The sequence below is a fragment of the Corvus kubaryi genome, unplaced genomic scaffold (assembly GCF_017639235.1).
Source record: "Corvus kubaryi isolate FWS band 111438036 unplaced genomic scaffold, C.kubaryi_AGA036_p1.0 134, whole genome shotgun sequence".
In the NCBI taxonomy this organism is placed as follows: Eukaryota; Metazoa; Chordata; class Aves; order Passeriformes; family Corvidae; genus Corvus; species Corvus kubaryi.
In genome coordinates, this window is record NW_024580668.1 from 8068895 (window position 1) to 8081949 (window position 13055).

The 13055-nt window shown below is 61.1% G+C and overlaps 2 protein-coding genes across 10 annotated transcripts in view; both read right to left on the reverse strand.

Moving 5' to 3' along the window:
• Positions 1 to 293: 293 nt before the first annotated feature.
• Positions 294 to 1571, reverse strand: LOC121674532 (iroquois-class homeodomain protein IRX-2-like). The gene is made up of 2 exons (XM_042048936.1): positions 1247 to 1571; positions 294 to 919 (listed from the first exon to the last, which is right to left on the reverse strand). Exons 1-2 carry the CDS (start codon positions 1427 to 1429, stop codon positions 431 to 433), a joined length of 672 nt encoding a protein of 223 aa, XP_041904870.1. The 5' UTR covers positions 1430 to 1571; the 3' UTR covers positions 294 to 430.
• A 1957-nt stretch (positions 1572 to 3528) lies between these two features.
• ZNF335 (zinc finger protein 335) overlaps positions 3529 to 13055 on the reverse strand; it is a 10024-nt gene continuing 497 nt past the window's right edge. Inside the window, exons 2-28 of one of the 9 annotated variants that reach the window (XM_042048961.1) lie at positions 12521 to 12752; positions 11902 to 12175; positions 11439 to 11516; positions 10879 to 11208; positions 10605 to 10733; positions 10368 to 10526; positions 9996 to 10254; positions 9727 to 9904; positions 9534 to 9646; positions 9332 to 9350; positions 9009 to 9125; positions 8847 to 8923; positions 8607 to 8767; positions 8253 to 8482; positions 8069 to 8177; positions 7893 to 7987; positions 7488 to 7768; positions 7237 to 7378; positions 6777 to 7166; positions 6547 to 6689; positions 6082 to 6215; positions 5553 to 5656; positions 5347 to 5424; positions 5127 to 5210; positions 4892 to 4957; positions 4636 to 4717; positions 3529 to 4285 (exon numbers count right to left, since the gene is read on the reverse strand). In XM_042048961.1, the coding sequence (XP_041904895.1) occupies positions 4167 to 4285; positions 4636 to 4717; positions 4892 to 4957; positions 5127 to 5210; positions 5347 to 5424; positions 5553 to 5656; positions 6082 to 6215; positions 6547 to 6689; positions 6777 to 7166; positions 7237 to 7378; positions 7488 to 7768; positions 7893 to 7987; positions 8069 to 8177; positions 8253 to 8482; positions 8607 to 8767; positions 8847 to 8923; positions 9009 to 9125; positions 9332 to 9350; positions 9534 to 9646; positions 9727 to 9904; positions 9996 to 10254; positions 10368 to 10526; positions 10605 to 10733; positions 10879 to 11208; positions 11439 to 11516; positions 11902 to 12175; positions 12521 to 12721 (4152 nt within the window). In that variant the 5' untranslated portion in view covers positions 12722 to 12752 and the 3' untranslated portion in view covers positions 3529 to 4166. The other 8 variants (XM_042048998.1, XM_042048988.1, XM_042049013.1 and 5 more) reach the window with 8 other exon arrangements.

A 13055-nucleotide genomic window follows, 5' to 3' on the forward strand; every position in this document is an offset into this window, starting at 1 on the left:
GGTTTTTATGCGGAGCCTCCGGGCTTTATTTAACCTCCTTGGGTTTTATTTTGTAAGGATTAATTTAACACCACTAACCATTTTATTACTTTTATCAAGAAGAGCAAAGTCTATTTTTGATCTCTGCCTTGGATCTGCCCTGCTCCCCAGGGACTGCTCTCAGCAGCACTGGCAGTGAAGTTACCCACATCTCTGCCCACCCCTGCATCCCTACCAGCGTCCCCAGTGATATCAGGCGTCCCTGCTGGCATCCCCCACCAGCATCCCCACCGCAGACAGGCAATACCAGGAGACCCAAGACAGTCATATTTATTACTGTGCTGTGTTCCTCCCCACCCACATCTCCCACTCTCCTTGGCCAGGCAGCTGCTGGGTCCCATGGCTGTCTCTCCTGCCATGCCCTTGGGGACAGGACACGATTGTCCCAGTCCTACACCTGCTCCAGCACCACTGGCACCTTCAGGGGACACCTGTTCTTGCTGGGGGGAGATTCCAGCATCTCTGCCACACTCCAGATCTTGGGTTTCTCGGGCTGCTTGCCCTGTCCAGGGCCTGTCCTCACCTCGGGGCTGCCCTCACACCCATCCTGCACAGGGCTGGAACTGGGAATGGGGACAGCAGCCGATGGGACACCCTCGCCCTCGCTGTCCTCGCCATCTGAGGTGCTGCGTGTGGCCCAGCTTGCCTTGTTCTCCTTCTTGAGGCGCCGGCGGGCATTGGCGAACCAGGTGGAGACCTGGGTGAGGCTCATCCGGCTGACCACGGCCAGCATCACCTTCTCCCCCTTGCTGGGATAGGGGTTCCTGGGGTGTCGCGCCAGCCAGGCCTTCAGTGCCCCGGTGCTCTCCCGCGCTGCTGCCGCCTTCGCCCGCCCCGGCTCCGTGGGCAGCCCCAACGGCACCTCATAGGGTGCTGAGACCTGGAGGGGCAGAGAGGTGTCAGGGTGGGACGGGAGGAGAGCATCACGGCCAGAGGAGAGGGGCTGTGCGATGTCAGGGCTCGGCCCTTTGTGTGTGGGAGAGGGCAGAGCTGTCTCCTGCCTACTGTCTTCCTATCCTGTGTGCACCCAAAGTGCCAGGTGCAGGAGGGTGTGTGGGGGGGCAGGGGAATGCTGGGGACGGGCAGGGGACTCGGGATAGCAGGACTAGGGACCAGCCCCGGTTCCAACCACCCCACACAGTCCCATCCTGGTCCTGGGAGAGCCCCATATCCCGTTCCTCCCCCAGAGCTGCAGCGCGGCACTTACCAGGGGTGTCAGGAGGCTGAGAGGGGGTGGCAGGAGGCTGTACCCGGCCAGAATAGGACAGGGGCAGGAGTAGGAGTAGGGGCAGGGCAGTAAGGCTTGGGGTGGCCCCCGCAGGGTCCCCCAAGGCCCCCCACAGCCCCCCAGCTCTTGTCCTGGGCTCTTCTCGCCCCGAGGTGCTGCCATACTGCAGGAGAGGAGCCGGGTAGCTGCTCCCGGGTGTTTTATAGCTGCTGGGGTCCGCAGTGACTGACAGCTGATTAGGGGGTATTAGCACCCACGAGAGCGGCAGCAGGATCTGGGGCACCTGATATCCCCCCCCTTCCCCAGCTACTGTTGGGCAGGGACCGGCAGGGACCGTCCTCCTCGCCTGCCTGCCACCAGCCAGAGCCCTGGTCCCTCCCAGGCCCCCAGCTATGCACAGCCTACACAGCCCCCAGGGATGAGGTACAACAGCACCCCCGGGCTGGTGCATGGGGCCCGGCCCACCGTGAGCCCCATGGCCACCCACAGCCACAAGCACACAGCACACCTGGGGTTTTACTGCAGTTCCGAGAGCTGTGTCCCATCTATGACCCCAGGCCTGACACGGGGCTGTGGTTCCCCCTATGCTGTGGAGGGGCGAGTTGGAGGGCCAGGGGCTGGTGGAAAAACTATAGCCTGGTGGGAGGACAGCCACCCTTGCTGCTCCTCCTCTGGCTTGGCCAGGTCCTCACCCAAGCCCCAGCACTGCCATGCCTGCCACTGGATTCCCGGCAGCAGTGGCGAAGAGGAAGGGTCCTGCAGCCCCATGGACAGTGGGGATCCCTGCAGGCACTGGGGGGTTCCTGTGGCTGGCACAGTGGGGGCAGAGGGTGGGCAAGGCAGTGGTGGGCAGCTGTGCAAGGGGCCCCGAGAGCCGCGACCCCCTGAGCCGCCTGGTCCTGCTGCCACGCCTCCCTGCTAAGACTGGGATTATCCCACAGGTTGTATCCGTCGTTAAATACCGACTAATAACGCTCTCAGGATATTAAATATGTAACAAACCCGCTTAGCGCTGGCCAGGACAGGAAGGCGAAGGTCACCGGTGCTAATGAGCCCGGCCACATCCCTGGATCCCTGCAGGCCCTGGGGACAGCAGAAGGTCCCGGGGCTGAGGTGCCAGTGCCCAGAGGTCTCAAGCCCCTGCGCTACCCCGTGGCCAGAGCCCCAGCAGCACCTGGAGCTCCCAACATGCAGCAGCCAGAGCTCTGGTCCCATCCATCCTACCGTGGGCTGGTCTTGTGCTCTGGACAGCCACAGGTGCGAAAGCCTCAAGCCAGCCAGGACACTGGTGCTGCTGTTTGGGACCAGACCTGGCCACGGCCCCGCAGTGGCCCCATAACCTTGTCCCCACGGGACTCCTCCAGCCCCAGCCCTAATCAGCACCGTGGATCTGCTTGATTAGATAATGGGGCTGTAATCTAGGAAAGCGCCTGCGGATTGCGCGAAGCACCCTGAGCCTGCACAGCACAGCTGGAGAGGGAGGGCCACGGCCAGCCGCCGGCACAGCGGGCGGACACAGCTGGACACCGCCCGAGCCGCAGCCGGGCAGGCACAGCCGCGCACCAGCACTACCGGGCACGGGCAGGGCTGGTGCGAAGGCAGCGGGACAGAGCTACGGCCAGGACAGAGCACAGCTGGGAGAGCCACGTCAGCCGCAGCCAACCGTGGGGAGGTGCGGGGCCACCCACACCCCACTGCCCTGGTGGTCGGGGGGACGTCCCACAGCAGCCCCGGCGCCAACGCCGTACCCTGCATGAGGGCACGGAGAGCCCAGCAGAGACCACCCCGCCCCGGGCCCGCAGCCGCGGGGCTCAGGCGTCACAGAGGCTCTCACCGAGCCAGGGTGGTTCCCAGCCTTTTTCCCCTCCGCGGATAATCAGTTTAATGCAGGAGCAGAGAACTAAAACTCTGCGATTAGCTGTTATAATCGCATGTAAATAGGCCCAGACAAGCCGCTCAGGAGGGCGCTGTGTGGCTCGGGACAGAGTTACACGGGATTTAGGCTGTTTACCACTCGATTAATTTCATGACTCCAGCCCCAAACCCACCGCTGTCCCAGCTGCCCGGCTCACTTCCCAGGAGTCAAGGTCACTCGGGCGGGAGGCAGTTGATAGCCCAGGGCATCTGCCAGCAGCGACCGGCCCAGCGCAGTGCTGGGCTCCAGGCCCCCTGTGCCTCAGCCCCAGGCCTGGGCTGAGAAGGCTGGGCTATCCCATCCCTGTCTCCTGCTGTCTGGACCCCCAGGCAGGCACACACACGGGTCTCCATCCCTTTTTATTCATAAGCATAGTCAAAGCTCGAGAATGTCACAGCTGAACCCCTCCCACAACCACCAACGGACCAACACGAGAGTCCATCTCTCTCCAGAAGAAAAATAGAGCATCTTCCACCTTGTCCTCAGGTTCCTCCAGTCCAGAGCCCTGCTGCTGCCTGCCTGCAGGCTGGAGATGCCACAGGAGGGCTGGCTGCTGGCACACTAGGAGCACTGGCCCCATGGCTGCAGGAGCAGTGGCTGTGGCTGCACACACCTCACCTCTGACATTGCATCACACAGTTGTGCCCAGCCCTACGGCCTCCCCAGGATCCTCGTGTGCTGGGCAGATGGTGATCCATGGCTGCCCACACAGACCGTTCAGGAAAAGGGATTTCAGACCATCAAGTGCAACAGGCAAAGAGACAGTCCACACAAGGGCTGCCCCCGTGGCTGCTGAGCAGTCTCTGGGGGAATGTGCAGGACCCCCAGGGCGCGGGGCCCAGCGGCAGTGTGTTCGTGGTCGTGTCTGTGCCGCCGTGGCTCAGGCGTGTCCTTCGCAGCCCCGGCACAATAAGGCAACTGCTGGCTGGGGCGGCTGCTGCCGGTGCGGCCGCCTGCCCAGCACAGTGCGGCCCTGGCCCGGTGCTAGTCCGACAGCGTGATGACATCGTAGTGGATGCCCGGCTGCAGCTGCTGGATCTGCTCGGCTGCTGCCTCGGTGGTGAAGACGCCCTGTGCCTGGGCCATCGCTGCATCCGCCACTGCTGCAGGGGAGGGGGGTCAGTGCTGCCTCGGACCGAGGGCAGGGGGAGCTGGTGGCTACTCAGGGCTCCCCTCCATGTTCCTCACCCGTCCCCGGGGAAGGGACAAAAGGCCCCCCTGCCCATGTGGGGCTCCAGTTAACCCTGTTCCAGAACTGACAGGCTGGGACCAGCAAAGGTCTGCCCTTGGACACCATGACTAGCAGCAAAACAGTGATCCAGCCTGGTCTTCCCATCCCTCCCACTAAGGGCTGCTGCATGGCTCCCTGCCAACAGCAACAACAGCACTGGCAAGACTGGCACCCCCAAACCCTGGGAGGACTGGCCCTTTTGGCACAGGGCCCTGCTACTACCTGAGACGGCTGAGTGTGCTGCTGCTTCCAGCTGTGCCTGGGTGATAAGCTGCTGCTCAGGTGACACTGGCATGTACTGGATCTACAGAGGGGAAAACAGGGAATTCCTGAGAGGAGGGCTCCTCCTGGAGCTGCTCCAGCCACGGTTGCTGCACTCAGGCACCAGCCCACGAGCTCCCTCTATTTCACATATCCCTCTCCAACTGCAGGCTCAGGGCCTACCCTCCAGTTCCCACCACCACACGTGGCTCCTTACCTGCGACTCTGGGAGGAACTGGCCACCCTGCTCGTACTGGATGTGGGTAATCTGACCGTCCTGTACCTGGTGACAAACAGTGAGGCTGCGGCAGGGTCTGTGGGTGTCCAGGCCCCCAACAATGCTGTGACCCAAACAGACTGAGCAAGAGGGAGCAGGAGGGGGCCCAGCCTCACACATGACAGCCCATGAGCCCCACCCACCATGTGATGGGAGCAGACACTCTGAAGCTCACCTGGATGTGATGTCCCTCTGGGACAACAACATACTCTTGGGGAAGCAAGTGCGGGACGCCTTCCTGGGCAATAATGTACTGAACCTGCAAACATGGGAATTCAGACCCAGAAAAAGGTCACCACCCCAGTGCCTTCGTCTCTCTACGGAGCCCTGCTCTCCCCACTGCTGCCAGCTCTTCCCACCGGGCAGTCTCCCATCCATGGGCCATGTCCCCTCACCTGGTTGTCAGCAGTCACTAAGTGCTGTACTGTCTGTCCATCAGCAGTTGTGATCTCCTGGATGTAGGCTGCCTCCTCCTGCAATGTCAGCAAGTGCCCAGTGTAGTCAGGGGGGCTGGGCCTAACCACATTCCCCCCAGGAGGCCCCCACAGTATGGGGAGTGGCCACACAGGACAGGAGGTTGAGGCCGAGGGACCCAACTCACCTGGCTGGTGACACTCTGTTCCTGTGCGACAAGGATGTGCTCCTGCCCCAGAGCCTGCTGCAGCCGCTCGGGAGCCAGCACGGCCTGGCCGGCCTGCAGAGCCGCTGCAACAGAGAGAGAGCCGGTGGGGATGCTGCTGGGGACATGCCAGGGCTGCCAATGGCCCCGCTCCCCAGTGGCCACTGGCTGGCACCTGGCCCAGTGAAAAGCACGGGGTAGTCTCTGGGCTCTGCTCACACAACGTCAGAACTAAACCACTATGGGCAGAAAACACCCTCCACGTCAGATGCTGAACTCTGCTTCCAGCGTGAGCTGCTCCCACATGCACCGATCTACCAGGATCTGCCTGGAGGGAACACAGGCCCCCTCATTCTACGCAGTTGTCCGTGCCCAGCCCCTTGGTCTCTGTCTCTACCAGAATCCTCCTGGCCCTTCAGCCCCACCTGACCCACAAGCTGGGTGAATCCCACATGGGGCTCCGGATGCAGGACACCCACAGGTCAGCCCTGGTCCCAGGGACATGTCTTACTGTGTAGGGTGGCCAGGGTGTCCTCGTCACTGTTCAGGATGATGGTCTGCTGGGCAGCAGCTGGCCCTGGCCTTTTGCCCTCTGAGCTGTGCAAACGCTGCATGTGGAACTTGAGGTGCCCATTACGGTTGAACCTACAGAGAGGCAGAGTGAGGCGGAGTGTGCACAGGACCCTGTGCTCTCTGCAGGCTACAGGCAGCACAGGCACATCCTACAATATGGCCTGTCCCCTCTCCCAGCACGTTCCCATCAGTGCCCAGGGACTGAACCCTCCCATGCAGAGGGTCCTTGGAGACAAAGCTGGGTCCACCTGCAGCAGGAACCATTGCCAAGAGCACTGTCCCCTCTAATGGGCGGATTCTCGGGAAGGTTTGGGGAAGCTCTGCCAAGATTCTATCTCCTCCTGAGCCTTGTAGAGCTCCGTGGGATTTCCCAAAGCAGGAACAGCCCAGCTGCATCACTCACCTCTGCCCACAGACCTGGCAGGCGAAGGGCTTCTCGTTGGTGTGGGTCAGCATGTGCCTGCGCAGGTCCTTCTTGTTCTTGGAGGCGAAGCTGCAGTGGGGGCACTTGTGTGGCCGGAGGTTGGCATGTTGAACCATGTGGCTCTAGGGCAGGAGGACATGTGCTGAGTGAGAAACCCCCGTTTCTCCAAATCCCTTGTTCCCAAGGCTGCTCTGCACCAGGAAACTTACCCGGACCTCTGGCCAGAGGGTGGCAGTGAAGGGACAGTCGGGACACTTGAAGGTGCTGGGCCCAATGTGGGCTCTCTTGTGACTCTCCATCTCCGCTCTCCCTGTGAACATGGCTGTGCAAATCTTGCATGAAAACTTTTTGGCTGTGGAAATCTTGCATGAGAGCTTCTTGGCTGCGGAAACCTTGCATGTGAGCTTCTTGGCCATGCCTTGGAGTGCAGGCCACTTGACCTTTGGGGATGAGACTTCCTGCCCCTCGGAGGCTAGGGATAAAGACGAGTCCTTCTGGAGCTGCCTGGCGACACACTGCACCAGGGGCCACTTGACGCTGGCGGGCTGTGCCTCCTGGCCCTCCGCGGGTGAGGAAAAGGCATCATCCCCGCTGAGGGGCTGCAAGAGAAACACCAGTCACACCTGCTCACACTGCTGCTCGGGATGGGGAGAAGGCTCAGATCCTTACCTCCATGGTCTGGAACTGGCTCCCTGGGACACCAGATGACATGATGTAGTGATTGCTATGGTCCTTCAGAGCCTCCTCTGTCATCACAGCTCCACTCACCACGACTGCGTGGGAGGTCTCCACAGGGCTCTCCTCCTCACTGCTGGAGAGCACAGGGTCAGGGAGGATCTGCCTCCTCCTCCTCACCACTAAAGCCTCCTCACTGGAGGCCAGAAGTGCCTCCACCTCCCCACTCCTCCCATACAGCTGACCTGTACAGCGTGGTGGGAGCCTGGATCTCCTCACTGATGGGTGCGATGATGCTGTACTCTGCTGTTCCGCTGAAGGGGATCGTGATCTGCTGCAGCTCTGAGCCACTCAGGCTTGCTTCCCCATAAGCCTCCTGCACAAGTGTCTGCCCGGGCTCTGCCATGTGCAGCATCACCAACTTTTGCTGCTGTTCCTTGGAGTCCACCTTTGCCTCCTCCTCCTGTGTCTGCAGCTCACAGGGGCCTGGTGTCTCTTCTGGGTCATCTGGCTTCACCACTGCCACCTGTGCAATACAGCAGCTCAGCCAAGGGGGCAAAGCTCTGCAAGACACCCCTGCAACAAAACAGGGCTGGGAAGCCTCCCTGTGCCAGCCCCCAGCAGGCCTGGCTTCCCTTGACCCTGCCCACCTGCAGTGAGCCGGTGGCCAGCTCCCGCTGGGCACTCATGTTCAGCAGGAGATCCAGGGCCGTCTGCGTGGCCAGCTCTGCTGATCCAGCCACATCTAGGGGGTTGAATAGGGAGGGTCAGGCAGGAGCTCACTAATATCCTCCCCATCCCACCCCCTTCCCAAGAGCTCACTCACCTTGTTCATAGATGATGGTGGCCCCTTCCAGGGAACCCTGCGAGAGAACAGAGGGCTCTGCACCTGCGACAGCCTGGACCGTGTGGCAGGTGATGGGGCCAAGAGGTGCCTGTGTGAGAGAGGGAGCTGACAGCACAGTGGGCAGTGAGCACCAGGAGGAGCTGGGGCCAGGCACAGCACTCACCGGTGGGCTGGCCTCTGGCTCAGCCGGCGCCTGCACCTGGCTGTGCTGCTGCTTCAGCTCCTCGATCTGCTGCAGGGTGAAGAAGGGGCGGCGGCGGCAGGGCGGCTCCTCGGGGTGCCTCTGTGCCCACTCCTCGAAGGAGTCGGCGTGGCGGCACTGCACGTGCAGGCGCAGATTCTTCTTGTGCTTGGTGGTGAAGTGACAGAACTCGCAAGCGAACGGTTTCCCTCCTGCAGGGCCCGGGAGGGGGAGTCAGGCAGAGGGTCCCCAGGGGATGGCAGAGAGAGCAGGCAGACTCTGACTGTCTCTGGGAGAACGGGGGATGCAGGGTATTGGTCAAACAGCTCCTCTCACCTGTGTGCTTGACTGCCATGTGCGAGACCAGGAAGTCCTCCCGGAAGGTGGAATACTTGCAGACGCTGCACTTGTAGGGCTTGTCGTTCATGTGCGACAGCTGATGGTTGAGCAGCACCTTCTTGTCCTCGCAGACATAGTCACAGAACTCACACTTGAACCTGCCAGGACAAAGCCTCCTGTCACACCTGCTGAAGGGGAGTGGGACACGGGCTCTGCCTAGGCATGCTGGGCTCCTACCTGCGGTTGGCGATGGCCTGGATGTGCGTCAGCAGGTGCATCTTGAAGGTGTAACGCTTCTTAAAGGACTTCCCGCACTATGGTGAAAGAAAGCAAAGCAGCACTCACCTCCTGCCCTGCCTCACCCACTGCCAGCCCCTCCCCAGGCTGTGTCCCCCTCACCTTGTCACACATGTGTGGTTTCTCTGTACTGTGTGTCTTCATGTGCTGCGTAAGCCTCTTCTGCATGGGGTAGACACGGTTGCAGACGGGGCACGGGAAGGAGTTCAGCTTTGGTGGCTGGATGGAGAGCATAAAGATGAGGTCACCTGGATGAGGTCACCAGTTTCTTTACCCTCTCCCCACTGCAGGACCTGGGTTGTCTTTCCTCAAGAGATCCAGGAACAATGCCCTCAACGAGGCACCGAGGTTTTGTGGAAGACCCAGATGTGCCTCTTCCCATATAACAGTGCTGAGATTCAAGCCAACAGAGTATTCAAACTCACCGGATCAGCTCTCTTCTTCCTGAAAAATAAGTAAGAAAAGCCCCTTGTGTCAGCTACACCCTAAGTCCAAGCTGCCTTATACCTAGACGCCAAAACTCTCCATTTTGGAAAGGGTCAGGGGACGGGGCAGTCACGGCCACCCTCCCAGGGCAGGAAGAACAGTGTCAGTGCTGTTCAGTCCCCAGGACTGTGCTGCCCTCACCTGTCCCGGCTGTGCACTGTGGAGTGCCGAATGACATCCTTCTTGTACACGCTGGTATAATTGCACTCCTCGCACTTGTAGGGCTTGCTGCCCACATGGTTGAACATGTGCTCCTGTGAGAGGCAGAACAGGGCCATGAAACCGGGGGCTACCAGGCACCTTGTAGGTTCGGGGCAGGGCAGATGAAGCTCACCTTGAGGGAGGACCAGCGCCGGGAGCGGTAGCTGCACTGAAGACACTTGAAGAGCTGCGGGTCATTGGCCTCGTGTGAGTTGACGTGGAAGCGCAGGTCATCATGTGTGAGGAACCGCGAGCCACAGATCCGACACAGGTAGGGTCGCATCAGGGGCTTGGGGGACTTGTAGTAATACCTGCAGAAATGGGAACAGGGCTCAGAGCTGCGGTGGCAAACGGGCTGGACCGGCCCTGGGCACAGGCCAGAGGGCCCAGCACACCCCTCACCTGTGCCCCATGTACTTGCGGTATTTCTTGCCCAGGAAGCGGCGCGAGGGCCGCCCGCGCCGCCGGGGGATGACATCTGCCTCCTCAGCACCAGTGTTGGAGGAAGGGTCCTTGTTCTCTGAGTCGGACTGGCTGATACTGGGCTCTGCCAGGCTCTCACCAGTCCCATTCTCCATGCTGGAGGAACTGGCTGCTTCTGAGTTCTGCAGCTCCTGGTTTGGTGTGCTTTGGGACGTCACCAAGGGCTCCACCTCCCCTCCTGTTCCACAGAACACAGCACAGCTCTGTCAGATTCCTGCTGTGGCTCCAGGAGCTTGTGTGCCACTCCCTGCTCCACCTCTGAACGGGGCTGCTGCCTCCTGCCTCCCTCACCTTCCAGCATGTCCTGAGGCATATCCTCCAGACGAAGCAGCTTGCGGGGTCTCCCTGGGCGTCGACGTGGCCTCTCCTCGCTGGATGTGGGGACAGTGCGGCCGTACTTGGGCTGTCGCCCCCGGGGCTCATCCTCAGCTGGGTTGTAGTCACTGTCCTCTGCAGGCAAGTGACACAAAACATCAGAGACTGGGAAAAGACTAAGCTACGTAAGATGTGGGGATGGGCAAGTCCTACCTTCAGGATCATCAATAGCACCAGCATCCATAATATCATCATCTTCTTCTTCTGGAACCTCATCCTCAGTCTTTGGAGCAGCTCCCACCTTTCGTGGTCGTCCTTTCTTCAAAGCCAGAGCTGAACCCACTGCCACAGAGAACAGGGTGAAAGCTCTTTACCAGACTGTGTGCCAGAACAGACCCTTATGCTCCAGCTCCTCTCTTGTTTCTCCCCTGGAGAGAGCAGAGCCTATCTGCAGTGAGATGAATTTCCCTCAGCCCTTGGCACACACCTGGCTGGAAGTGACGCTCTTTCATGTGGTTAATCAGTGTTTTCTTAGAGACACTCTTGTACTGACACATCTTGCACTTGAACTGCTGCACCACCACCACTTCCATCATCTCTTCCAGGGTCTCCAAGTCTGGCTGGTCCAGCTCCTCCCCACCATCTGCCTCTTGGGCTCGGTCTGGCTGTGCAGGCAGCTCCAGCACTTCCAACTGCTCAGAAGGCTCTGAAGGGCCGGGCTGGTCAAGGCACGTGGAGGTAGGTCCATCAGCAACAGCTTCTATCGCCAAGCTACTGGCTAGAGCAGAAGTGGCCATCTGGGACACCATGGGGGCACCTGAAACGCCAAAACCCGCTCAGCCAAGCGGCAGACCCTCACCTGCATCCAAGGCTGCATCCGTACAGGGGCACAGGGCTGAACACAAGCTCAGGAACAGGCTCCCAACAGGACTGTGGTACAGGCACCATGGCTGATGCAGCTGGGACACCCACTCCAGGCTACACTCAAGTGGCACAAGGCTCAGAGGCAGAGCTGGCCACCATGGACAGCCCAGGGAGCTCCCTCACCATCATCGGGGCCTTGTAGAATGAGGTACTGCGTGGTCTCTGCCCTTCCATCCTCTGCGCTGGTCACGGCGATGCAGCCTGGCAGGGAGAGGAGAGCAGAGTGGTGACTGCCAGATCCAGGGGCTGTACAGTCACTGGGGCTCCCTGGGGCTCTCACAGTTCAGACAGAAGCCGTAAGGTGTGAGGAGGGTCTGGCTCTGGGGATGGAGCCTGCCCTGGCCTGAAGGAGCAGCTGGACAGAAGGAAGGCTGTCCAGCAACACAGGCTCCTCACCAAACCCTCCAGTCACTGCAGCAAGGCATGAAGAGAAAACCCTGCTGACTAGTTGGACTCAATGACCTTAGAGGTTTCTTCCAGCTGTAATGATTCCATGTCCACATTTCCCCCACCTCCTGAGGTCTGGTGCAGTGGCAGCTCCCTCCCCAGCCCACCAAGCCATCTCCACATGGGAGCACACACTCACTCTGGATGATGTCAGGCCCGATTGTGGACTCAATGATTTTGTCAATGGCAGAACCCAGGTCTGAGGAGGTGGATGCAGTGGAGTCTGACACAACTGTGGCTCCATCGGTGACGACACTGGAGTGGACCAGGACTTGTGGGGACTCTGACACCATGACGGACTGGCTCACAGTGGAGACGCTGGAGACCAAGGTGGATTGGGCAATAGAGGATGAGTCTGGCAGGTAAATCCTTGGAATGGCATCTGTGCTGGAGCTGCTTTCTGAGACCTCTTCCTGGCAGATAAAAAGAGTCCAGAAGAGCTCAGGTGAAACATCCTTGCCAGGCCAAGCCCTTGGGGCAACCAGCTTATGCAAATGACCAGGCGTATCACTGCAAAACTCCCAGGAAAGGCATCAGAGCAAGTCTTTTAGTACTGACAAAAACCTGGACCTCCAGGGCTGCTCTTGCTACGAAGGGGAGTTCTGCTCCTCAGACTGACAAGCAGATGCCGGACCAGAGGTATAACAGTGTCTGCCGAGGCCGCAGAGCTCAGATCGTCAGAAATGTCTACAGAAACCCCCAGGAAGCAGAACAACGGCTGCCCTCCCTGCCACCCCATCCTTCCCACCAGCGCCTACCAAGGAGGCCGCGCTGCTGTCGGAGCTCTGCCCCACGCCGGAGTCATCGGCCCGGGAGAGGAGCCCGGACCCCGCGGCGGCATCGCTGCTGTCCGCTGACACGGCCTCCGAGCTCCCGACGCCCAGCCCGCTTTCGGTGGGCTCCTCCCGCGCCGCCTGCGGGGTCGCGTCGCTACTGCTCTCCACCGCATTTTCCTCCATGCCCGCCCTGCCGGGGCCCGCTACGCTCGACCTGCGGGAAGACCGCCGCCGTCAGGGCCGCCGCCCGCTTCCCGCTGTCCTCCTCCACCGCGGGGGTCCGGGCTGGGCGGGCTCGGGGCCCCGGAGCCGCCGCGGGCCCATTCCCGGGGGTCCCGAGAACCCTCACGGGGGTCCCGGCGCCACCTGGCGCCCCCGGTCCCGTCATGCCCCGCGGCCCCGCCCGGCGCTCGGCCGCCATCTTGCCGCGGGGTCCCCCCCGCCGCCTCCGCGCGCGCGCACACGACGGGGCGGCCCCGGTGCCGCCGGGGCGGGGGAGACGCCGCCACGCCGGGGC

Excerpts from the sequence above, each read along its gene's own strand:
- LOC121674532 (XM_042048936.1), bottom strand. The coding sequence starts at position 1,429 with ATGGCAGCACCTCGGGGCGAGAAGAGCCCAGGACAAGAGCTGGGGGGC. Across the intron at positions 920-1,246 it reads TCAGCCTCCTGACACCCCTG|GTCTCAGCACCCTATGAGGT; the intron begins GTAAGTGCCGCG and ends CTGCCCCTCCAG.